This window comes from Marmota flaviventris, chromosome X (assembly GCF_047511675.1).
Source record: "Marmota flaviventris isolate mMarFla1 chromosome X, mMarFla1.hap1, whole genome shotgun sequence".
NCBI lineage: Eukaryota > Metazoa > Chordata > Mammalia > Rodentia > Sciuridae > Marmota > Marmota flaviventris.
The window spans coordinates 69,771,456-69,798,921 of NC_092518.1; the positions used below are offsets into that span (position 1 = coordinate 69,771,456).

The window sequence follows — 27,466 nt, forward strand, 5'->3', positions numbered from 1 at the left end:
TATAACACAAATGAGAATTTGTAGAAAAGACATAATTACAAGAGTGTACTATACTGTATGTTTAACATATTCCAGAGATTAAATCCATGTAAGTCCTCAAGTATTTGTTTAGCAAGCCATTGTGATCCACAAGAGCTTTCCGATTTTCCTGAATACCTTAGATGTAACGTTGTGACTCCATAAAGTCTAGACTGCCATGATTTCTCTGCCAAATATCCATTAGATGATTTTTAACTTTTTCCCAGTCCCACTGAGAAGCATTATACTTTGGTGCTATAACACAAACATATTTGAAGCTAGTCTGGGAGTGAAGCTGTTGTCTGAACTTTAGAGTGACAAGATCATTTCCTATATTTATGACTGTAGCTTCCAGGGCATTTCATTTACTTTCTATCTTATAATCTACCTGGTTTTGTAGGGCTTTGGAAGAATCATTAAAAAACTGAATGCTTTTAGACAAGATATGGCAGATGTCATGGCAGAGATCACAACAGATATCAAAGTGGCTATTCCAAATATAAGACCAAGAGCATACCAGTGTCTTTCTAACTGGACATGAATCTGTTGTAAGACTTGAACTCTGGTCCATTCCATTGTCCTGTTTGTAAGCCTCTCAACCAGACTAAGCCTGATGTGCCTACTGCTGTGGGAATCATGTGTCACTCAGCTGCAGTGTGACCCTCAGCATCACAACTCAAAAAAAATTAAAACAGAGAACATGATTCAAACAATTTTTTAAATACTTTGTTTTAGTTGTAGTTGGACACAATACCTTTTTTTAATGTGGTGCTGAGGATATAACCCAGTTCCCTGCAAGTGCTAGGCAAGTGCTTTACTGGAGAGCCACAACCCCAGCCCCTGATTTAAACAATCTTGTAAGGTTCTATAATCTCACCCTTTTTGTTTTAGTAATTGTAACTCAAGGGATAAGTGACCCCACTCTACAATGGCCTGGCCTTGAGGATTTTAAGAGATACCAGTGTAGTAATCAATATGATATAGACTGCAAAATTGTCAAAAAAAAACTTGTATAATCTGGAGCATTATCAGTCTTAATTTCTTGTGGATGCCCAGCACTGCAAAAGTAGCCAAACAGTGGGAAATTACTTGTTGTGTACTTTCTCTCATTCAAGCAGTAGCAAAAATGAAGTGAGAACAAATGTCAATATTAACATGGACATAGCACTCTTTAGCAAATTGAGGGATATTAGTTATATTTATCTACCACTAAGATTCTGACACAGCTTCTGTGCTTTGCACAGAGCCTTCATGGACATGGTATCACCATAGCAACTGGGCAATCTTGACCTATACTTGACTCATACTTTTTGCAAGGAAGTTCCCAGCATTTGCAGATGTATCACAACCACAAGACAATCAAAGACTCTGATCCAGATCACAACCGTCCACACCTTATTTTGACTGTTAGGTGAGGTGATATTTTCCTGACAGCTCTTGTTGCTGGTTGATGCACAACATCATTTGGGCTTTGGGGGTTAAATTGTTTATTTCTCTCCTTGTATTCTAGATGTTTGTACCTGTCTTTCCAGGAATTCTCAGCAGACTTCTTATTTTCACTGATCCTGTAGTCATTTTCACTATTTCTGGACTGGATGGTGCCCAGGTTCAGATTTGCCTAGAGTGTGCTCAATGTTTCAATACTAGAGGGCAATCCAATCCAAGCTTTCCTTAAATCCATCCTTGGTGAATTGTTCAGAAAGAACCTGAAGAGTACCTAGAAATAGTAGACTTTTAACACAACCACATGGAGCTGGGATAGGCCCAGATACCTCATCCACAGTTACTAAGCTGTGACCAGGCACTTAAGTGTTCTACCTGGTTTTGTATGGAGTCACCATAAATGAACCAGCCACGGTCTTCTATATTACAACGTGGCCACCAATGCCAATCAGCTGTATAACACCCTGAGCCCAAAGCCCACCATAATAAATGCAATACTAAGGATAAGTCTAATTTCCACACCACTACAGGCTGCCTATTTCTGAGATGGGTACATGGTCCAATATTGCAGCAACCAATGACAAGTTATGCTGACTGGAATAGAAATCCAATAGACTAAGGCCTTGTGACTTCCCCTGACACTGGAGTTGTTTAAAGTCTCTGTTAGCAAGCAGACCTAGGAATAGGGGCTGGTACAATCTACCCAATATCAGGTTTCACCACACAAGTGCTAAGTCCCAGAGCAAAGTCTTATGCTTACTGTCCTGTCCTACACCCAGCAAGTGGGGTTTTGCACCATATTATCTATCCTGCTGAAAGTTGGGGAAGAGTTGGTGAAGGTGGTCTGTTAGCCACCTAGGTTGATGATTAATTGCATTGTACTTGAATCTCACAGCTATAATAAGGACCTTCACCAACTCAGAGGTACACTGGGCCCATACCACCACTGTTGGTTATGTAGGCCAAAACAGAAGTTTATCTTACAGGAGCACAGGTCTCTTTGCATGAAGCTTGGATACTTCTAGAGCCTCACCTGCAAGTACTGGCCTGGCAGCAGCTGTACTGCCAGAATGTGGGATATGGAGGAGACAGTTCCTGGGCTACCAAGGCTAATTTCAAGTTCAGTAACATCTGAATCCCACAGTTTGGGATACTTCACAGACTCAGGAGGAGGACATGTGTACACCTAGTATAGAAATGTTGTAAAGATTTCTTGAAATCTGTCCCGCAGGTACACAGGTCTCCACCTGAAATTGGAACCAGTTTAGACACTCATTCTCTAATCTGCAGCCTATGTGCAGGGCCTTCAGTTTCTACTAGGTGCTGGGTCTCACCACAGAAGCCCTGGCACTGAGATCCTAGGTTAAAAAAAAAAAACTTATGCTAGCTTTTTTATCCTTCTCTCCAGTGGATGGAGTGTTGTTTCATTTTTTACTACCTGAACATGGAGGACGGGTGGGAAAGCAGTGAGCTGACTGAACTAATGCAGTTCTCAGTATGCATATATTGTTCTTGTGGTGGGGGTTATGGGCTTTTCCTAGCACTAGGATTCACAGCAGTGGGCCTGGAACTGTATTTAAAGTCTAAAGCCTGTTATTAATACTCTCTTTCTGGGCTGGGGATGTGGCTCAAGCGGTAGCGCGCTCGCCTGGCATGCGTGCGGCCAGGGTTGGATCCTCAGCACCACATACAAACAATGATGTTGTGTCCGCCAAAAACTGAAAAATAAATATTAAAATTCTCTCTCTTCTCTTCTCTTTTCTCTCTCTCTCTCTCTCTCTCTCTCTCTCTCTCTCTTTAAAAAAAAATACTCTCTTTCTCCCCCAACCCAGAAATGTCTCTTCCTGGTGGGCTACCTGAGGTTGGGAGAGGAGTGACACAGGCAAATTTTTTCTTTCTGCCTCTTTAGTGTGTCTTTTTGTTTTGTTATATTAAGAACAGGCACTATGTTCTCCCACCTGACTTTCGTAATGTTATGGTTTAGATGTGGTATCCCCCAAAAGCTCACATATGAAACAATGCAAGAAGGTTTGGAAGAGAAATTATTGTATTATTAACCTAATCAGTTAATCAATCTCTGATAGGATTAACTGGGTGGAGGCTGGAGGCAGTTGGGATGTGGCTGGAGGAAGTGGTTCATTAAGGGCGTGGCTATGGAGATATATTTTGTATATGGAGGGTGAAGACTCCTTGTTTTCTGTGCTTTCTGATCATCATGTGAGCCATTTCCCTATGCCACACTCTTCCTGCAATGATGTTCTGCCTCACCTCCAGCCCAGAGGAATGGAGCTGCCTTTCTATGGACTAAGACCACTGAAACTGTGAGCTTCCACATAAAACTTTCCTTCCCTACAATTGTTCTGGTCAGGTCTGACAAAAACAGTTTTTGAGAAGGCAGTTTGGCGCAGGAGTAGCTGTTCAACTTGGTGCATCTGCAGGAGGTGAGGGAAATTACTGAAGGATTTAAGTTTCCATTTTTCTCTACCTTTTGTGACTCTATCTAATCTCTGTAATTTCTTTAAATTTCTTTTAGAAAGGTTAGCTTCAGAATTATACAAAATGATGTTTTTTAGTATTAAGGCTATCCCAGGGCAAAACTAGGAGTGGAGAAGGCATCTTTCATGACTTTTTAAACATCATTTGAATTACTAAATGTGTAAAGTTTTCACATTGCCCTATAGCCACCCAGATGATATGCAGACCCTCTGCTCACTCAGTGACTGTCTTTCTCCCATCCATGTAAAAATGTCAGATCTGTATCTTGTTCATTCAATTCCCTGCTCTCTTCCAAAGAATATTTCAGTAGTAATCAAACCCCAGTGAAATACCCAGAGAACTAACTACAGCAGAAAAGTTCATCCTAACACATAAAAATGATTATGTTTGATAAGATGAAAATGCTAACTACCCTGATTTGATCATTACACATTATATACAAGTACCAAATTACAATTGTACTCTATGTAAAAATACAAATATTAAATATCAGTTTAAAAAATAAAATAAGCTTTAAAAATATTACTGGGCCCCACCCACTTCTAGAGCTTCTTATTCAGTAGGACTGGAGTGATGCTTGAAAATTTCTATTTCTAAGGAATCCCCAGGTAATGTTAATACAACAACACTTTGAGAATCACCGTTAATCTTTGCAGATGAATTCTCCATTTAAAAAATATATCTATTATAATAGATATTATTATAAAGGAAAAGTGAAAATACTTTGGCATGTTAATAAAGAAAACTATATATACTAAGTAAGGCTTTTCATGCCTTTCAAATTATACCCTGTTAAGTATTGCCCTATTTCCCTTCATATGAAGTTAACAAAAACTCTAATGTGTACCTTGAAATAGAAATAATAGTGCCTGAAAATCATGTGTTCATTTGGATCACCACTGTTGGGAAAATAAGAATTCCAGAGAGATCTTGATCTTTGAGTTATGTATCTAAAAAACAAAATCCAAAGTAACACTGAAAATCCTATAAGATTTGCTGTATCAAGAGCTCTTAAATTATGTAAGATTCATAGAAAAGGGAATGAGGTAGTAAGAAAAGTGAAACTAGTGATATTTATAATAATGACACTAACATTGGTAGGCATGAATGATGGGACAGATCTGGAGTTACCAAAGTCAACATGGAAACTGATATATTACAACATATAAGATGAGCTCTTGAGAACCAAGTTGAGAATGGCAATGATTAAGCTCTTGGTGTACTTGTAATGCCAGAGACCTACAATAAGATAGGTTAACATAAACCTGAACATGGAGGGAATGAGTTTATATTAGTAGTAAAACTCTTAATTCTCCTTAACTTGCAACATTTATAATCTGGAGATTGAATATGTGTTATTATATATGGCTCACTTATATTTAAATTCAAAAATAATGTTATAACCTTATCAGCTAACCAAAAATTACTTAATAGCCATTCTTTCAATAGAAAAATTAACTAGATATAGCCTTGTCTTCGAGGAATTCAGTGTATGGTGAGGAAACATGCATCTCAGGCAAATGGATGACTGTCTCTGTGGTTATCACTTCTATATTAATAAACCATGGTCACCTTTATTCATCCCCCAGCTATACTATTAAGTTCACTTCATCCAGTAGTTTCAGCATGAGAAAAAATATATACGTTGTTTATTAAAAATATATAGGGTTGTTTATTAAATTTAAGCTAATCTTGCTTTAATTGATTCCTTATTCAAAATGATTTCAGTACAAAAAGTAAAATAGAAAAATCCATTCACAGGAATGATTCTAACTTCACAATTAAATTACCTTGTACTATATTAAGTGATACTTTATTATTATAAAACATTCACATGTAATTCTCATTTTTCAGTGGTTTTAACTAAGTAGGAAAACATCAGGCAAAATTCTAGTACTTTCAACTATCAACCTATTTTCCACATTTGATTTACATAATTGTAATAATTTAAATTGCCAATAAAATTGATTAAATACTGAAGATGGGAAAATCTACAATGAACACTGTTATCTAAGGTCCAATGATATTAAAGTAGTCATTTGTTAATAAAGTTAATTATAACTTTACATCAGTGTTCTCATTTGTCAGTATCTTTCAGGCAATATAATTTAAGCCACCAATGACATGTTTGAATGAAGGCAAAATGCTATAAGAAACCAGATTGAGAAGCAAAATCTAGGAAATGTGATAATTATTATTAATTGCATCAGAGTTCTAGTGTTTAACTATTTGCTAGTAATAAATGAGGAATTTTATAAGCCACAAATATATTTAATAATTTTAATAAAAGATAAACTTGTCTTGTGAAGTAGCACTAAATGCATAAAATGAAAAGGGTGTTCCTTGTACTAGAATTTTAATTCATGGATTATATAATAAAAAGTTCCATCTAGAACATAGAAACTCCTAAAGATCTTCATATTCCTCCCCACATTTAAATTAGGATTACCTGCAAATGACCTTCTCAATAAAATTACTTTTACAAAGTAGCAAATAATTTTAATAGATACCATCTTCATTTTTTTAATTACAGTGGCTGAATATGCTAAAGAATGAGAATATTAGAATGCATTCTAACTTTTTAAGGTGTCTTCACAAATCTCACAGGAAATTTAACTTCTGTTTTTCATTTTCTTGAAATATTTTTGCCTAGTTCCTGGCACAGAATAAATGTTAATAAGGAAGTTTACATCCAGATTAATAAATAATAAAGATCTTCAAAGCATATATTTTCAAGATTTTTAACTTTCTTCAGTCTATTACACATGTAACAGAAAATAATAAGAATATAAATTGGGAATATGCTAATGTCAAAATAGAAGATTAAAATTACTTATATACACACATACCTATCTGATCAAAATACTTATTTTAAACTTATATAGTAAAGAATTTCAAAATTACATGAAAAACTGGCCATATGTTGAAAGGAATTATCTATATTTTAGACTGCTTTATATCTTGTAAATTACTTCTCTGCATTTAAAATTTTTAAATTCTCATGATTCCATAGCTTTATTGTTATTTCCATTGTACAGATTTTATAATTTATATGTTATATAAAATCAAAAGACTTTTCATGAAAAGTAGTAAAGACAATCATGCAAGAGTGATCTACCTTGTTTCTTGCCCTTTTCCCCATATACCTAATCATGTATCAACTTTTATTCTATTTTCTGTTCATAATCCATAGCTAATTACTATTAGCACAAAACCTGGTCTTGAAATGATAGTGCTTCATCAATTATTATTGAGTGTGAACAGTTAACTTGAATGAATACACTTTTCAGTTTTGGGTATAATTTTACAGTAAATAGGCAGATATGAATAAAATCAGCTACAACTGCATTGTGAATGCATTAAGGAAAATGACAGTTCAATATATGGAGCAATATTGTAATTCTTTTCAAGTATTCACACTCATTTTTACTGAATTACTATACTAAACATTTTGAATCATCCTGAAGAGATTTTAGGTTGCAGAATGCTGAAAGGAATTCTGTTTAAAATCACTCTTCTTCTGTTCTAAAAAGAACATAAAGACATTATAATGAGGTTCCAATATATCTAGAACTGGATTTGAAACTTGGATGTTTATTGGTTGATTGTTATTATCAATCATATAATAGGTAATTTAAAGTACTTTACTGTTTACCAAATACTTCCATGCCAAATATATCACCTTATCCTAACAGTTCTGAAATTGGCTAATAATTTTCCATCTTAATAACTAATGAAATTTAAGTTTAGAAGAATTCAATTATTCACCCAATTTCAGATAGCTTGACTGAATCCTTTCTTCAGCCTGTGTACAGAGAATCAGTATAGAGTTTCTGATTCTACAGAAAGATCGCTTTGTTCTAAATGACGACTATATTTCATGATACCTGTCTGTTCTCCTTACTGCGCTTTCATAACTTATATAAAATTCGCAGGGCAAAACAGGCTATTTCTTAAACTTTAATGTGCACAACAGTTCCTGTGTGTGCTTTTTGACATTTCATATGGTTAATCCTCACTTCCATTGCTTGAGTATTTTGAATTAATTAACCTTTTGGGGGGGCCAAAAATAATATGCAGGTTGTCAAGAAATAGGTGATTTTGATACTGTCAGTCGACAATTTGAGTAACACTACTATGAGAGCATTATTTATGAACCTCTGCTATAGTTTAAATATTATTTTCCATCTCTCATTTATCGCCTCACTAAAGACAACTTGCCATAGTTTATGAAAAATTAGAACAAAACAGAAATACATGCTCAATTTTGTTTTGATTCAGTGATTTTTCCCCTTACACTATTTAATTTTTATAGCTCACCATCAAAGCTGAACTTGAAAATATGTAAACTGTTACTAATCTGGAAAATTAAATTAATCTTATTTATGAAGTTTTCCATTTTTCACTAACCAAATATAAACACAAAGTATTTCATAAGAGACATGAGGCACTGGATATGTTTTCCAAATCTGTCATAAGATATATAAATTTGTGAAAATTTAGCATAGATAAATAAAAACTTCTCTGCTACTTATATACTCTAAAATAAGTAAGAAAGAGAATGTCTCTCATAAGTTTATCATACATATAAAATGCTCAAATATTATTTAATTAATCCTTTTGGTAAGCATCTAAAATTGCCAGTGGATTTCAGTATGATTTTTCTTACTTAATGAATCCTGAAAAGATGAGATTTGTTTTTACTTTGCTGCTCTCTAGCTACTCCTTGCTCATGTTAAGAAACAGGAAGGCTGGGGTTGTGGCTCAGTGGCAGAACACTTGCCTAGCATGTGTGAGTCATTGGGTATGATTCTCAGCACCTTGTACCAATAAATAAAGTAAAGATCCATTAACAACTAAAGAAAATATTTAAATAAAAAAGAAACAGTGGCTGGGGTTGTGGCTCAGTGGTAGAGCACTTGCCTAACATGTCTGAGGCACTGGGTTCGTTTCTCAACAACTCATATAAATAAATGAATAAAATAAAGGGTCCATCAACATCTAAAAATTTAAAAAAAGAAAAAGGAAAGAGATGAGTTTTATAGAATTATGGAACTAACTTCAATACTATAATTTTTATTCTTTTTGCCACACAAATATTTCAGCAATTGCCATGTCATCACTAAAGTTCTGTCAGCAGTAGACACAGTCTACTGACATTAGCATATATACTTTTTTTTTCAGAGTGATAGATATATATTGTACTCATAGAACAATATGCTAACCATTCTTTCAAATTAGATGTTTGAGATTCTTTTATATCATAGTTGCCCACTGTAAACTTTCGATAAAATTCATTTATTTGATGGACATTATTCAGTGAATTTGGTTGTAATCATTACTCTTTGACAAATCTTCCACTCAGTTTGTGGTAAAGATCATTGTGTTTCTAGCTGAACACAAGTGGGGTTTTATTATTTGAATATGTTGATTGTTTACTGAATTTGAAAATGTCGCACTTACCTTTCAAAACTATTGCACTGTGGTGTGGGTATAATGCCTCCTGTTATTCAAGATGTCACATTTACTCCTAAGAAATTAAAATTTTAAAGGCAGAGCTCATGAATAGGTTTTAATCATAGTGTTCTATCACAATCTCAATTTCCGAAATCAGGGTACAATATTCTGTAATATAAAGATTAAGAGCTGAATAACTAGAAATAGACTGCTGAATTTCCTTATTCCTCTTTTCTTGGTTTAGTATGCACAATGAAACAGAAGTAAACAAAGTGAGAGCTGAGAAACATTATATATATATATATATACTTTTTGTCAGAGTAATAGATATATATTCTCATAGAACAATATGTTAAAAATATTAAGAGCTGAGAAATATAGATTTTAATCCTCTTTTGGTTTCCAAGAAGAAGAGTGATTTTAGATATAATAGGATTTCAAATCTGAGCATCAGTTTCTTCAAAATCAAGATAATTTTTAAGGTTCCTTCTAACAATTTAAACACAAAATAATGAAGGAGAATCTGATATTTTATGTAGCGTAGTCAGACAAGGTTTTTCTAATATTGCAGCATTTAAGCAGAGGACAGAAAGAAGAGATAGAGGAAATTATGGGCATGTTTGAGAACAGAATATTTCCAACAAGACTAAAATTGTGCAAATTTATGGTGAACTTTAAAATGTTTAGTATATTAAATTAATAATAAATATGTCTTAACATATACTTGCTTATTTGTTTTACTATACCTCCTTACACAATTTGATTTAAATCTACTGATAAGTTGATAGCCACTTGAATTTGAAATGGCACCTCCACAAAAATCCATAAAAAAGTAAATGTTATTGCATGATAATTACAAGACAAAATTTGATAGTTCAAAAGTGAATGTCTTTATTATCTTATGTGCATATATGACTACACAACTGGTGTGATTTTACATCATGTTCAACCAGAAGAATGAGAAATTATATTCCATTTATGTATGATGTGTCAAAATGCATTCTACTGTCATGTATAACTAATTAGAACAAATAAATAGTGAATGTATTAATTAGTAATTTCTGAAAATAAAAACAAATTATATTGATAATATTATCAGTAGAGCACAGTTAAACACTAGCCCAAATCAAAAGATGGAGATGAAGTGTATATATATAATCAGTTAATGGATGCCGTAATATTAAGTTTACAGATTTTATCAATAATATTTCAGGGAAACAGATATATATTAGTCTCAGCTAATGTTTCTCAGCTCTTTCTTTGTTCACTTTTGTCTATCATTGTGCACAGTAAACCAAGCAAAGGGGAATAAGGAAATTCAGCAGTCTGACTATTTATAGTTACATGAAGGTTCTCTTCAATATCTCTGAACATCGCTTTGACAGATAATAACAATTTATTTTAATTCTTTATAAAGCAAAAGTAAACTAACATTTACACATAATAAAACCACTATTTTCCACACAAAATTATTTTTTTAAATATGAATGGTTCTCTTTGATAGCCACATTTTTCTTAGGTTAAGGCATAATCTTTTACAAATAAAAATATTCCCAAGACTTTCCTTTAATAAAGGAATGGCAAACAAGAAAGAGTCAATATTGATCATATTTAAGTTAGTATTAGTGTTTATTGTGATTTTATCAATATGGCTACTGCAACAGAAAACAGGCATTATGTTCACATTTTCATTTTAGAGCCTGAAGGGGTAGTTGTTTCTTTTCTGATGTTATAGACATGATGTCAGAAACAATTACGAAAAATTGTTTTTTGATTATCCAGTGTAAAAACAAATTATTGTGAAAATATTTCATATAGAAAATTATTATATCGTGCCAAGATCAACTATCAGCATAGGGATTCAGACTGTGCCAGACTTTATGTGATAAATGCATACATATGTTCATATATAAAACCAAGAGTAAAATTGGCAAACACTTAAACTCTGGAAAATATGTGTGAATAAATGTGTGGGTTGATTTAGTTATATTTTATAAACATGTATTTTTTTAGTTTTATAATGAATTTCAATACCTGCATCTAAAATCTGCATGAATTTTAATTTAAAATAAATTGATAAAATGTACAAGAACTCTAGAAACATATTTTCCATCACTTACCATGAATTCATATGCCATATATTTATGGCAAAAAATGATAAATAATTAGTAATTTGTGATAATTCAGAAACTGATTAAGCTGAAAGTTAACTTGGGTATTTTCAAAAATGGTAATTCTTCTAAGTAAGTTCATATTGAAATAATATTACATGGGAAATAACCTATTGAGAGCAGCTCTCCAAGTCTGAAACTGTCAATTACAAACTATATGCTTTTACAAACAATTAGGTTTAAAAATCTGATTTAAATGCCTTCTTAGAAAATTAGTAAAGTAGTGCTTAAATGCCCCCAATATGACATTTTTTAGGTATATGAAAGCAAAATATAGGGAGACATAGTGTAATGAGCACTGGACTGAAAAGTCTTCCATTTTTGTCTTGTCATTGTCAACAAATAGCTTTCAGATCTTGAACACATTTAATTTACCTCAGAATTATTTGTTTTTCTTCATCTGTAAAATGAAAGGTTTTTGAAGAAATTAATTTTTCAAGACCCCTTCTAACACTTTCTATGATCCAACAAATCTAATTAAGGTATTTATAGACAAGAGTCTGCAGTTGTAGCTCAGTGGTAGAGCATCTGTTCAGCACCATATAAAAATAAATAAGTAAAATAAAGGTATTGTGTTCATCTACAACTCAAAATTTTTTAAGATTAAAAATGATATATATTGATGAAAATGAAAAATTAGGACTTCTCACTCATTCAGAATAATTTCTTGTAATCATTTCACTCCTGACCACAAGTACGAACATGAACTTCCGTTTTCCACTGTCTAATGGGTCTGGTACCTCATGATAGTTACCTTCTACTTTTTCAATATTACATGTACTGCTTTTCCACATAACTGTTAGTAATGTGATCACATCAAAGGGTAATGCAAATTGATTAAAGTTTTTACAACTCTTCCATTATGCTATAAGTAAACTGTTGTTATAGTGCTTTTGTTTAACAAGATGACCCATCCAACTTATGCAGAACTCATGGAGTACAATGAACATGAAACACTATCAATTTCAGTAATTGGTGATAATAGGACAGGTTTAAGATCACTATAACCCAACTCCAGTATAGAGGTTAATAGGAGGCAATCTGTTCATGGAGAATTTTTAAATATTACAATAGTTTTGCTTTGTCTTATCTTTATTTTAATAATTCTCATTCTCCAGGTTCAATAGCTTTATTCAAACACAGCAAAGATTAATAAATTCAATTATGAAATGTGACTTCAGGAATGGAAATTTCCAATAAAACATATGTCTAGACATTAGAAGGAGTTCTATAGACTTCCTGAATAATTTTCTATATTCATGAATTAATAATAATCATAAATTACATTTCAAATATTTTATATTTTTGATATTATACTCTGAAAGTGAACTTTTTTTCTTTTGACTTAGTCATTTACACCATATTGTATCATTCCTTAAAAAAAATTTATTTTATTTGTTTATTTTTATGTAGTGCTGAGGCTTGAACCCAGTATCTTGCACATGATAGGCAAATGCATTACCACTGAGCCACAGCCCCAGATCTGCATCATTCCATTTTTAAAAATATATTTTGTCATGTGATTGAATCATGATTGAAATTCTAGCAGTATATCATAAGAATAACATTACCCATTGAGATACATTGGTGAGTACTTATTGTTAAAACATGTTAAAATGGTATTCATTTACATCTGATATCTACTTGGGTATTCTAGCTTCAGTTTTTATACCCTGACTGATTATATTCCAGGATAAATTGAATTTTTTTTGTATCCATGAATTGTTTCTTTATTCCTTAGTAATCCAAAATGATATGGTATAACATAATAACATATGAATATATGATACATTTTTTTTCTTTCTTTTTTTTTCCTTTTTTGTGGTACTTGGGATGGAACCCAGGGCCTTGTATTTGTTAGGCAAGAAGTACTCTACAACTATATTCCTAACTTTTCGGTTTTCTTTTTAATATTTTTATTTTTAGTTATACATGACAGTAAGATTATTTTGGCAGAATATATACATATAAAATAATAACTTAATCTGTTTACATCCCCACTCTCTGTTCATACACAATGTGGAATTACCCTGGTCATATATACAAATACAAGGCTAGGAAAGTTGTGTCCAGTTAATTCTACTGTGTTTTCTATTCCCCTTCCTTCTCCCTTCCCTTCATTTCACTTTGTATAGTCCAGTGTATTTCTATTATTCCCCTCCTCTATCTTCATTCTTTTGGGTTAGCATACACAAATCAAAGAGAATATTCGGCCTTTGGTTTTTTTGGAATTGGCTTATTGAACTTACATGATACTTTTCAGTTCCATCCATTTACCAGCAAATAATTTCATACTTATTCATGGCTGGATAATATGCCATTGTGAATATATACAATAGTTTCTTTACCAATTCATCTGTTGAAAGACACCTAATTTATTTCCATGGCTTGGCTATTGCAGATTGAGCAGCTATAAACATGGATGTGGCTGTGTCACTGTCATATGCTGTTTTTAAGTCCTTTGGGTATAAACTGAGAAGTAGGATAACTGGGTCAAATGGTGGTTTCTTTCCAAGTTTTCTAAGGAATCTCCATACTGCTTCCATAGTGGTTGTACCAATTTGCAGTCCCACCAACGATGTATGAGCATACCTTTCTCCCCACATCCTCGCCAACATTTATTGTTACTTGTATCCTTTGTAACTGCCATTCTGACTGGAGTGAGATGGAATCTCAGTGTAGTTTTGTATTTCTCTAATTGCTAGAGATGCTGAAAATTTTTTCATATATTTTTGACCATTTATATTTCTTCTGTGAAGTGATTATTCCATTCCTTTGACCATTTATTGATTAGGTTATTTATTTTTCTGGTGTTAAGTTTTTTGTGTTCTTTGTATATCTTAGAAATTAATGCCTTATCTGAGGTACTGGTGATAAAGATTTTCTCCCCATCTATATGATCTCTGTATACATTCTTGATTGTTTGCTTGAGCATTTGAATCTTAATATATACCTCTCTAGTGACTGTACAAAAGACTATTACATATTTAATTAGTCCTGACAGCACTAGACAAAGTAGTTAAACATGCATAGAAATATGGAAATACTTATGTGCCATATGAGTATCATTGATTTGTAAAAATTAGAGTGCCTAGTAATTCATAGCAATGTTGTCTGTAGACAAGAATGCGGGAAAAAAATCACCTCCAAAGTCATCAGTCTTTATGGGATCGATAATCCTTTCCTTTTCAGTGTAAGTCACAATGGTATATGCACCTCAACTTAGAGTGACTTTTCACTTCTTGTTTTATGAAAGTCACTCTATAATACCGGTTAATAATACTAAATCTGTAATTAAACTGGTGGATTTTCAATACCAGTTTAATCACTTATCAGCTTATGACCTTTGGCAAGTTACTTTTCACTATTCAATCCTTATTTTCTTTTCTTTACAATAAGGATAATAATAATAACTACTTCATGGAGATACCATGGGGATTAAAAAATTAATATGTATAAGGCACTTAGAATAGTAACAGACCCATAGCAACCACTCATACAGTTTATATTATTATCAAATGTCTATTCTTCATCTTCCTCTTTCTTTACCCAAAGAGAGCTTAAAGGAAAATTATATGTCTTTATTATATAAGATTGCTCTTTTGGAGTAATTGCTACCAGAACAACATGCCACAGTAGACAATTATACATCAGAACAACACCAATTAAGCAATTGTTTTCCATACGTGGATAACAACATAATGCATGACTATAAACCCAGAGAGAAGGGAAACTCAGAATGAACCCATGATCATATCATCTAGCTCTCTGGGAAAACTTTCTGAACAGGAGCATAGAGAGATATAAGTCTATAGATCATAATGATTACAAGTAGTTGAGATGCTAGAGATCACAATTTATGGCAGCTTAATTAACTAGTATTTGTGGCACTGCAGGACCATATGCATAAAGAAGTATGCAGAAAGGGAGTCTCAGGTTCTGGTTGGGTTGGGGGCCTCTCTCTAGTTAATGGTTGATAGCTGAGCAAAGTGAGACTATCTGAAGATTGCCCTACTCAGCAAAGATTTTAGATAGGTGATAAAAAGTATGCTAAATAAGTAAGGGAAAATATGTGAATGGATAATGAATATCAACAAACAAATGAAAACTAAATAAACCCAGTAGAAAGTCTAGGATTTTAAAAGTAAAATAGTGATTCAGGAGGTTGAGACAGGAAGATCATAATTTTGAGGTCAGCCTTGACAACTTAGTAAGACTCTGTCTCAAAAAAAATTTTTTTTAAAGGCTAGAGATGAAACTTTGTGGTAAAGTGTCCCTGAGTTTAATCCTCAGTATGAAAAAAAATAAAATTACTATCATTAAAAAATTCATTGGAATCATAAAAGCAGACTGGAAATGGAAGAAGAGTCAGTGGACCTGAGAATTTTTTTAATTATCCAACTGGAAGAGTGGAGGGAAAAGTAATTGAAGGAAAAAAATGAACAGAGTTTCAGGGTCGAGAATGTAGGGCACAATATAAAACAATATGAAATATGTGTGACTAGAGATCCAACAGAAAAAGAGACTGACACTGGAGCATAAAAAAAAGGATTTTTAAAAATAGACAAATTGTTATTAAATTTGATGAAAGACATGAACTTACACAATCCAGGAAGCCTATAAAATCTCAAGAAAATGTAAAGAAAACAATATATCCCTACACCATAGTTAAATTGATAAAAACAACAAAGAGAAAAAAAATGAAAAACATCAGAAGCAGAAGATGTATTACATTCAGCAGGAATTGGTAAATATTTTAGATTTGTGAGCCACATATGCTTTTCCTCAGGTTCATATTCCTTGTTTTTTAAATAACTCTTTTTAAAAATATAAAAATAATTCTTAGGGCATCTTAAAAGGGGGTCATGGGCCAGAGTTTTCTAACCTCTTACATAGAGGGATATTGGAACAAGAATTGTCATTGACTTCTTATCAGAAAAAAATGGAGACCAAAAGATATTGGATTGATGTCGTTAATGTAGTGAAAGAAAAAAAAAACATACTGTCTAACTAGAATTAAATATTTAGTAAAATATCCTTGAGGGCCTGGGGCTGGGGGATGTAGATCAGTGGTAAAGTGTTTGGTATGTGGGAAGCCCTGAACTCAAGCCCCACCACTATCAAAAAATATCCTTCAGAAATGAATATGAAATAAATTTTATGTTTGGTACTATCACCTCCCTTGTGTCTCCCACTTCTCATTCTTTTTTGTTTAAGTATTTAATTCAAACACCCTATATGGGTACTCAATATCATTTTGTTGTTCTCTAGCTGCTCAGGTGACATGATTCAGGATGAGTAAATAATCCTTCATCATGATTTATTCTCTCCATTTATATACCATGTTGCATGTATTCTCTTCATCATCAAACTTACTCTATAATATCCCATGTTGAGAGTATTAAAACAGAAGTTTTCATTGGGTTTGTTGGTTAACATTAATTGATAAGAAAAAACTAATATCTGAGGAAAATAACAATACTTATTGGTTCTGTCTGCTACATTGTGCCTCTTGAAAGAATTTTCTGTTTCTTCCATGAGTTTCTGGTGATAGTACATTAAAAATTGTAAGACTGTGATTGTGTGTATCTCAAGTACTCAAAGACATCTAAAGCAATCTATTACTTCAACAGTTAACCAGGATTGTGTTAATTACTATATGACTAAGTAACAGTGGTAATATTTTCAAATCAGGCAATTAAAACCACAATGAAGCATTCTCTCCACATGATTAATGGGACATTTGCATATAAACAAACCACATAAAAGCCTTCCACTCAGGTTTTGTTTTTGAAATTATTTTCCAAGTGTGATATTATTGTAATGGACATTACAATGGATTTATTTTTAAATTTAAATTTTTATGGGATGAGTAGATCTTTTTATTGTATCAATGAAAGGAACATATTTTTTTTTTCTTTTTGCCAGTATTCTTACTTGGTCTTTTCATTTTTTTTAACTTTTTTTAATTTGTGCTTTTTAATTATACATGACAGTAGAAGGTATTTTGACATAACATACCTACATGGAGTATAATGTACCATTCTTGTGATTGTATATGCTATGAAGTAAGACTGGTTGTGCATTCATATATGAACATGGGAAAGTTATGTCAGATTCATTCTACTGTCTTTCCCTTTTCTATCCCCTCCTATCCTCCCACGTCTAATCTGGTGAACCTCCTCTTCTGCCCCCACCTATTATGAGTCAGCATCCACATGTCAGAGAACATTACGCCTTTGGTTTTTTGGAATTGGCTTATTTTGCTTAGCATGATATTTTCCAGCTCCATCCATTTACTTGCAATTGCCATAATTTCATTCTTCTTTAAGTCTGAGTAATACCTAATTGTGTATATATACTACATTTTATTTATCAATTCATTTGTTGAAGGGCACCTAAGTTGGTTTCATAGCTTAGCTATTGTGAATTGAGCTTCTATGAACATTGATGTGGCTGCATCACTACAGTATGCTTATTTTATGTTTTTGGGGTATACGCCAATGTGTGGGATAATTGGGTCAAATGATGGTTCCATTTCAAGTTTTCTGAGGAATCTCCATACTGCTTTCCATACTGGTTGCACCAATTTGCAGTTACACCAGCAATGTATAAGTGTACCTTTTCTGCCACATTCAAAGCTAATCAGAAGGGGTAAAGAAGGACATTTCATACTGCTTAGGGGAATTATACATCAGCAAGACATAACAATCATAAATATTTATGCCACAAAAAATTAAGCATATACATACATCAAACAAACCCTACTCAATTTCAAGAAGCAAATAGAACACAATACAATAATACTGGGTGACTTTCCAATACCTCTCTCACCACTGAATAGATCCTCCAAACAAAAATTAAATAAAATAGCTATAGAACTAAAAATATCCAATTAATAATTTAGGTTTGCTCTTTTTAGATAGGAATATTTTTTCATCAACTAAAAGCAGACTTGCAGAAATATTTTTAAAAGTATAAAAATTCCTTCTCCTTTAGCTAATTCTGGTGCTTCACATGCCTTTCTTATTCTTTTAGGCAATGACTATCACCAAAATTTATAAAAATATACACACATACAAAATATTATTCTATAACACTGTAAAATGCCATTTAATTTATAACTAGTCTAATACTTCAACTATAACGTTATCTTTTTTGTTTGGTTGTTTTTGTTTTTTGTTGTGCAGTACTAGGGATTGTCTTGTCTTTTCAGTCTTCATTAATTTGGAGACTTTAATGATATTGACCTTACTGAAGAATCCAGGCCTTTTGCCTTTTAAAATGTCCAATAGTCTGGGATTACCTAATGAACAGATTCAGGGAAACACTCTATTACTGAGCTGTATCTCCAGCTCCTTAAATATTTTTATCTGATCTCATATAATTGGATAAACTTTGCACAAAAAGTCATTACTCTTTGGTTAGAAAGACTATGAAGGGAAGTTGTGATTGTTTTCATTTTTTATTACATTCTCTCTCTCTCTCTCTCTCTCTCTCTCTCTCTCTCTCTCTCTCTCTCTCTCTCTCTCTCTCTCTCTCCCCTTACCCCTCTCCTCTTCTTCTCTGTTTCCTTCTACCCCTCATACATTATTTTTATTTTTTTGCTGAATCTTTATTGAAAATAAATTGTAGACATCATGCCAAAATACTTCAGCAAGTATCTTCTAAGGTATTGGGCACTCTCCTACATAGGGCCAATACTGTTATCCTTCCTAAAAAAAATAATAGTTATACAATTTTCAAATATATGATCTATTTTCAACTTACCACTTTTTCCTCTATAGGGTTTCTGTTTAATATAAAATCCAATAATTAAATAATTCATTGTCATGTCCCTTTAGTCTCCTTTAATATGGAACAATATCTCTGACTTTCATGACATTGAACTTTTTGAATAATTCAGGCCATTTGCCATGTAAAATGTCCAACAGTCTGGGATTACATAACAAATGGATTCAGGCTAAATATTTTTAGCATGAATACCATGTAGATGGTAATGTGTATTCCCAATTGCATCACTCCAGGAGGCACATCACATCAACTTGTTCTGTGATTGTTCTGATTACCTTGGCTAAAGATATACACTGTTCTCCCCATTGTAAAAGTAAATTTTCTTTTTAAGTTAGTAATAGGTGGAATGATACTTCATGTTGATATAAATACCCCAGTTCACAACAACCTTTCACCCATTTGTTTTGGCATCTAGTGATGGTCCTTAACTGAATCAGTATTACATTGGGAATTGTAAACTTTGTTCCTTTTTATACTTTGATTTGCAACTAAAATTTTTCTATAAGGCAAAGTTTTCCCTTTTCCTCAATGTATTTTTAATATGATAGAGTACTCATATATTCTTAAATTTTACTAAATGTTTTAAAGTTAATTACCATCACATCTTGGTGTTTTAATTATTCTAAATTTTAATAGTGGATGCCTTTTCAAAATAGTTCTTATACCATTTTGATAGACCCAGTAGTCATTAGACATTTGTTTTTTGATACAATAAGCTGTCCTAGGATTATCTTGTTCTTTTTCAGTTACAGAGTTGTAATCAGCCATTGCTTCAACTGAACTTGGCTTCTTTTAATGTGGAGTGGTATTAAGAAATCAAAATTTAGTCGATAAATATGCTCATTGCTACTATAGTATTATTTCTTGTAAGCTCCTTTTAGTAGACATACCTAGAAACTGTGCATGTGTGTATATCTGTGTTTAAATCATAGGTTCATACTGAACTCTATTATAAATTTAGTTTCACAGAATGCTTTATCATATGCTCTATTCCACACTTATTTCCCCATACCTACTATCAGATACCTGGCTCATAAAATTATCAAATAAAAATTACCAACATAAAATTGTAGAGTCTAAAATTAACACAAAATAGTTTCAGAATTATTAAACCAATGTCAATATTAATAATTCAACTGAGAAAAATTCAATATTTTTATTATATATATATACATATCTAATTAAAGATGAATGCATAGGTAGAATATAATCATAAAAATTGCTTCAATTAGTAATTCTGTATGTTTATATTTTTATTTGATACAACAACATTTACTGGTTTCTGTATTTAGTTTTGGTGTTTCCTTTTTCAATATTTTTATTTAATTATATTTTCAAAAGTAAAAGCTATGTGTATATTTCAAAAATCAAATTTATACAAAATGTTTACTCAGTATCAATTTCATCTCTATCACCCACACTTCATTACCACTCATTCTTGGAAATATCTGTCCTCAGTTAATTTCTGGATTTGCTTTTTTAGTTTATCTTTTGCAAATAAATGGAAATACCCACATTATCACTAAAAGATACCATGTTTTGAAGTGTTGTTTAGATGCTTGAGAAATAGATTGTGATATGACCAATTTTATATTTCAAAATTTTAAGCTCATGTCAGAACGGTTACCAAATGCTTAACAGCTATTTTCAGTTTTAAAAGATGTATGAATTTGGGCAGGGAGGAAGGATAGGAAAGGGAAGGATAATAGAATCAAATTGACCACACTATGTCATGTGTATGTATGAATCTATCACTATGAATCTATCACAGTGAATTCATTTTTATGCATAACTATAATGTACCAATTGAAAAATAAATAGAAAGAAGACCAATAGAATAGAGGAGAGGGATCAGGGTAAGGGATGGGGAAGGGGATAGTCCTAGGGGCTGAAATACAGCAAATTGTTATATTCATTTATGAATATGCCAAAATTAAATCCAAAATTATGCAGAACTATAGTGCACTAATAAAAATTGTATGATTTCTTAACAGGAAAACAAATATAAGCATGATTAGATGTTATTTTTCTTTACTCTCCAATTTAGTTGAATATTTTTCAAATTATTAAATAATTTAAACAATTTAAAAATGTAACCTCTACTCAGAGACTTCCTTACATATCTTAACATGTGTCTACTACCTTTCAGATTTTTAAAATTCTAACAGCCAACCCTTTGCTTTCATTTCTTTGTTTCCTACAGTTGCTTGACCGCTATGATGGTGTTTTAAGAGCCGAAGGAGGATCTTTGGGAGGACCTATGGGGGAAGCAACTAGAAGATCTTCTGAGGAACCTGTCTGGAGAACAATGGAAGGATCTGCTAGGGCACCTGAAAGAGGACTTCTTGTGAGACCCAAAGAAAGCCATGCTGCAAGTCCTGCAATGGAATATTCTGAGAAACATGCTAGGGGACGTACCCTGAGTCCTACACGGGGATTTGCTGTGCATCTTGCAAGGGATCAGTCTGTGAGTCCTGCAAGGGGTCCTTCTCTGAATCCTACAATAGGCCACACTGAGAGACATGCAAGGGGACGTAGCATGAGTCCTACAAGGAAGCTTGCTGTGAATTCTGTAAGAGGCTGTGCTGTGAGTCCTGCAAAACAACATGACAAAAAGAGAAATGAAAAGGAAAGTCCTGTGAGTCCTACCAATCATCTTTCTGTAAGATCTTCAGGGGGATTTACTGTGAATCCTGAAAGAGGCCATGCTGATAGACCTGCTAGGGGACGTGCCATGAGTCCTACAAGAGGACGTGCTGTTAGTGCTGCAAGAGAGTTTTCTGTGAGACCTGTAAGGGGACGTGCAGTGAGTCCTGCAAGGCACCAATCTGTGAGCCCTTCAAGAGGTCGTTCTGTGAGTTCTGCAAGAGGACATGCTGAGAGATACGCAAGGGGACATCCAAGAGAACATGCCATAACAAGGCATCCTGCAAGAGGTCATGCTGAGAGTCCTGCAAGAGTACACGCTGAGAGACATGGTATGAGACATATTATGAGTCCTGTAGGAGGATATGTTGAAAGACCAGCAAGGCGACATACTGTGAGTCCTTCAAGGAGAAATGCTACGAGTCCTACACAAGGACTTGCTATGGGACCAGCAAGAAGACCTTCTATGAGACCTGAAGGAGAATTTGTTCTGGGAGCTGCAGTGGAACTTACTGTGAAACCAGCAGAAGGATATGCTGAGGAAACATCTAGATCTACAAAAAAATCTACACAGTATGTGGTATTTGTGTGTGTGTGTGTGTGTGTGTATCCTTTCATATACTAAGTTCCTATATATTATATAATTAAGATTGCATTTTTCATCAGGTCACTAAATATGAGTCTAAAGACATGTAGGCATTATTTTAAAATTTTTCAAGAAAGGATTTCATATCTTGTGATTTTTCTAGAAATTATTTTCTCTTAGTAAAAGGAAACATGTTTTTTGTTGTTGTTGTTATTTTTTGAGTGTTTTGCATTTATCCCCATCTTCCCTTCATAAGTGGATATGAAGATAATAAACAAAATACTGAATATTTCTATAACATTCTGAACTGTTGAAAATTGATACAGTTATCTTCCAGAAAGATAGATATAATTTCAATATGTCCTCCACCAAACACCAAATATAGAAAACATTTCTAGCATCATTTTGAATAGTCAAGAGATGATAATGTTCTTAGGGTTAGAACACCCTAAGGCAATTTTTCAAAATATAATCCAACATTATCAACTTTGTTGGAAACAGTTTTCTCAAATAAGTTGAGCACTGGCAACTTTAAGTTGCTTATACTCTAAAGAAAACTTACCAATTTCTAGAGTAAAATTTGTCATGAAACCTTTTCTATAGAAAAAAGTAAAAATATATAAAGATATACAAAAATATAAAAACAAAATATAAAATATAAATATTTACATATAAAATACAAACATTAAACTATCATATAAAGATAAAAAAAATTAAAAATTAATGATTTTTTTAAAAAATTCTTCCTTGTTACAGATTTAGAAAATACATCAGAACTAAACCCACTTAATTTCTTTAATTATTACAATAATAGGGCAATTCTCCTATTTATAGAAATCCAAATATTTGGATGATGCTTATGTATTCCTTTCAAGGAATATTAACAAATTCAGATTATAGTGGGTTTTTTTATTTGTTTTGTTTTGTTTTAATTTTAAGTCTCTTGCTGATTAGAACATGTTCTGACAAATGAGTGAGAATGGCTTGATAATGGCTACCTAGTCTGAACAATAATACTTTCTGTAGTCTTATTTAATGGTGAGGCAAACTTGATTTTCCTGTCTCTCTCTTTTCTTAATCAATTCCCAGATATTATAAAAGAGCTAAACAAGCATTTTGTCTTTTATCACCTGATAGAGGAAGTTCTAAGATACCATACATAGATAGGTAAATTTTTAGATTTTAATTTCTACCAAGTAAATTATTACCACTTTCTCCTTGATGTCTACCATTTATAATAGTTTAATTTAAACTCCTCCTGACCTTGTGTATTAGAGATCAAAATCATTCCATCCCAAGGATCTCTTGCACTATAAGAGTTATTATGAATAATGCTTAAGAATAAGTTCATTTATATTTTTTGCATTACTAGGTATTATTCATGCTAGGCCAGGATTCTATCACTGAGCTACATTCCCAGCCCCTTATTTACTTTTTAAATTTCTAGCTGCTCTGTCTTTCTTCACTAGCTTACCATTCCCATGTATGCCTAAATGTATATGCAATTATATTGTTCTTTTGGAACTCTGTTATTAGTTTCCATCATTTTTCACCTATAATCTGAAGCAAACATTGCATGTGTCATGATGTTGCTGGTCAGTTGAAATTGACAAATACCTTTCCCCAAACCTGAGAATACAATTTGTTTTTATTAATTGTCTCTAATTCCACCACTCCTCATACAGATTACCAGTTACGGTTATGCTTTCTTTGAGGTTCCTTGGTAATTAAACATCACACTTAATTTTTTTCCACTTTCCTTCAAATGTCAACTCACAAATATTGTTCAGATAAAATCAGCTTACTGAAAAAGTCTAAAAAACATTCTTAAAAATATTCACGCAATTAAAAAACTGTCTTATATCAGAAACTATTTATTAAGTCATATTTTAAGCTATTTAAAATACTCTTAATTAAGATATTTTATATATATATATATATATATATATATATATATATATATATATACACACATACACACACACACACACTATAAATTTTTGGGCCACAATTATATATTATACATCTATGCATTTATAACCACTGAGGAAAGGGACAGTACTGAGAGTACATATGAGCTCAATAAGTACTTCTGGAAAAATGAATGAGATCTCAAAAATTAAACTAAGAAGGAGTTAGTCACAATACTTGGGAAGTCAGACTAAGTGTGAATTTCATATCACTAGTTGTTAACTTCCAGGTGCCAAGGAAATTTATTTAATATTCTTATCACTAGTTTTCCATATTGGCTACCTGTTATCTTCATTTACTTGACATATCTATTGTGTTTAATACATATTTACTAGGTGTTGTAGGAGGTAAGGGACTTACTGCTGATTTTACAGAGGTAAGGTTAACAATTAGAGGAAAGAATTGTGCATGAACTGTTTGTATAACCTAGATGAAATGGACAAACTGTAGAAACACTACCTAGCAAGACTGTACCATAAAAAATAGGAAATCTGAATAAGACTAATAAACTAGCAAGAAAATTGAGTAAGTAGTCAGCAACTTCTCAAAAAAAAATCCTCTGAATTAAATGGCTTCAATGGCAAATTCTTAAAAGATTTAAAGAAGGGACTGGGATTGTGACTCAGTGGTAGAGCGCTCACCTAGCATGGGCGGGACCCGGGTTCGATCCTCAGCACCACATAAAAATAAAGGCATTGTGTTGTGTCCATCTACACCTACAAAATAAAATATTTTTAAAAAGTCTTGCATTAAATAAATATTGAACTTTATCCAATACAAATTTAAAAGAAAAGATTTAAAGAAGAGTTAAAACCATATTTGCACTTAATTATAAGTGTCCATTAATTTCCTGATACCAAAGCCAGAGAGAGATACAACAAAATGAAAAACAATAAAATAAAACTGTTGCCAAATATTCCCTATAAATAATATAAAAATTCTTAAGAAAGTACTAGCTAGCATAAGTCAACAAAACATTAAAGGATTATGCGTCATGACTGTGTTGGACAACCTTGCATAGCTGTGACCAAAATACCTAATGAGAATAACATAGAGGGGCTAGGGTTATGGCTCAGTGGCAGAGCAATTGTCTCTCACAGGTGAGGCACTGGATTCTATCCTCAGCACCACATAAAAATAAATAAATAAAATAAAGAGATTTTGTCCATGTAAAATAAAAAAGAATTTTAAAAAGAACAACATAGAAAATGTAAAGTTTATTTGGCTCATGGTTTCAGAGGTTTTAGTTCATGGTGTACTGACTCCATTGCTCTGGTCATATGATGAAAGGGTGTGGTGGAAGAGTGCTGCTCACCTCTTGGCAGCCAGGAAGGAAAGAATGAGAGAGAGTGGCATCAGGGAGGAAGGAGCTTCAGGGAAGATGAACTCTTCCAAGTCACATGCCCAGTGACACACATCCTCCTGCCACACTCTACCTACCTGCAGTTATCACCCAGTTAGTCCATTGAGAGTGATTTATTTCCAGATTTTGTAATACAATCATTTATCTATGAATATTCTTACATTCACATGGGAGATTTGGGAGGACACACCATATCTAAGCTATAACAATGGCTGAATAGCATTTATTTTATGAGCACAGTATAACTTAGGAAAAGCCATGAACATTACGCAGAACATTAACAGAATGAAGTAAGAAGTCACATAATAATTCATTAATGCAGAAAATCATCTTACTGAATTCAATATCCTTTCATGAGGAAAATAACAAACAAGGAAGATAAGGAAGCTACTTTAACATAGTAAAAGCCATATATGAAAAATACACAGCCAACATCATAATAGAGAAACTTCCCTTTAAGATCAGGGACAAATCAAGGATACCTGCATTCACTTCTATTCAAAATAATATTGCTTATTCTAGCCAGAATAATTGGGCAAGCAAAGGAAATTAGATAAATCTGAATTAGAAGGTAGGTATTCCTATTTTGCTCTATTTTCATAAATATGATATTATATATAGAAAATCTTTAAAAATTCACAAGAACTATTAAAATGAATAACCAAATTTATCAAAGTTGCAGTGCACAAAATAAACACCTATAAATCAATTGCACTTCTATACACTAACAATGAACAATCAGAAATTGAAATTAAGAAAACTAATTCATAATACCATGAAAAATAATAAAATACTTAGGAATAAATTTAAACAAGGAGGTATAAGACTCACACAGTGTAGACTATAAAGTTTTTCCAAAAGAATTGAAGACACAAATAAATGGATAAAAAATCCCATGTTTGTAGACTGAAAGAATGAATATTGTCAATCTAAAGACTAAATTCCCTTGCTTCTGATTTCACTGAGAAAACTTTTAAAATAAGAAGAGAAATTAATGATCTTTCCACATCACATGTACATTTCTATAGTACCTTGTCCTTATGTTTACCTGATTTTGAATATTATGTCATTGATACAAATTAATTTAAATTATATCTTCTAAATTCCTAGATTTAATTAGGATCACTTAAAATGTTTCAATCATTATAGGCAAATCTTTGTTCTAAAAATGTCTTTATTAATAGAATATTGCAAAAAATTCAAAGAGATTTCTGGTTCCTTAGCTTTTAAATCATCTCAAGTTGCCATTTATGTTTTTAGTTTATAGTGATTTTACTATTGATTTGTAAGACTTTTAGTTAAATTATTTCATTGTATTAGAAATTATTTAGTTTATCTATTTGTTTACTTTGGAAATGGGGATTGAACCTAAGTGCACTTTACCACTGAGCTACTACATCCTCAGTCCCTTTTATTTTATTTTATTTTTATTTTGAGACAAGATCTAAGTTTCTTAGGGCCTTGCAAGTTACTGAGGCTGGCCTCAAACTTCTCCTGTCTTAACACCCAGAGTCACTGGGA

The 27,466-nt window shown here is 32.6% G+C and overlaps 1 protein-coding gene across 1 annotated transcript in view; it reads left to right on the plus strand.

Annotated features, from left to right (window-relative positions):
- The window catches only part of LOC114091206 (uncharacterized), a 502,987-nt gene that overhangs the window by 398,426 nt on the left and 77,095 nt on the right, over window positions 1-27,466 (plus strand). The window contains exons 13-14 of the mRNA XM_071606073.1: window positions 21,583-22,225; window positions 22,340-22,605. Of these exons, the coding sequence (XP_071462174.1) occupies window positions 21,583-22,225; window positions 22,340-22,605 (909 nt within the window). The remainder of the gene's footprint in view (window positions 1-21,582; window positions 22,226-22,339; window positions 22,606-27,466) is intronic.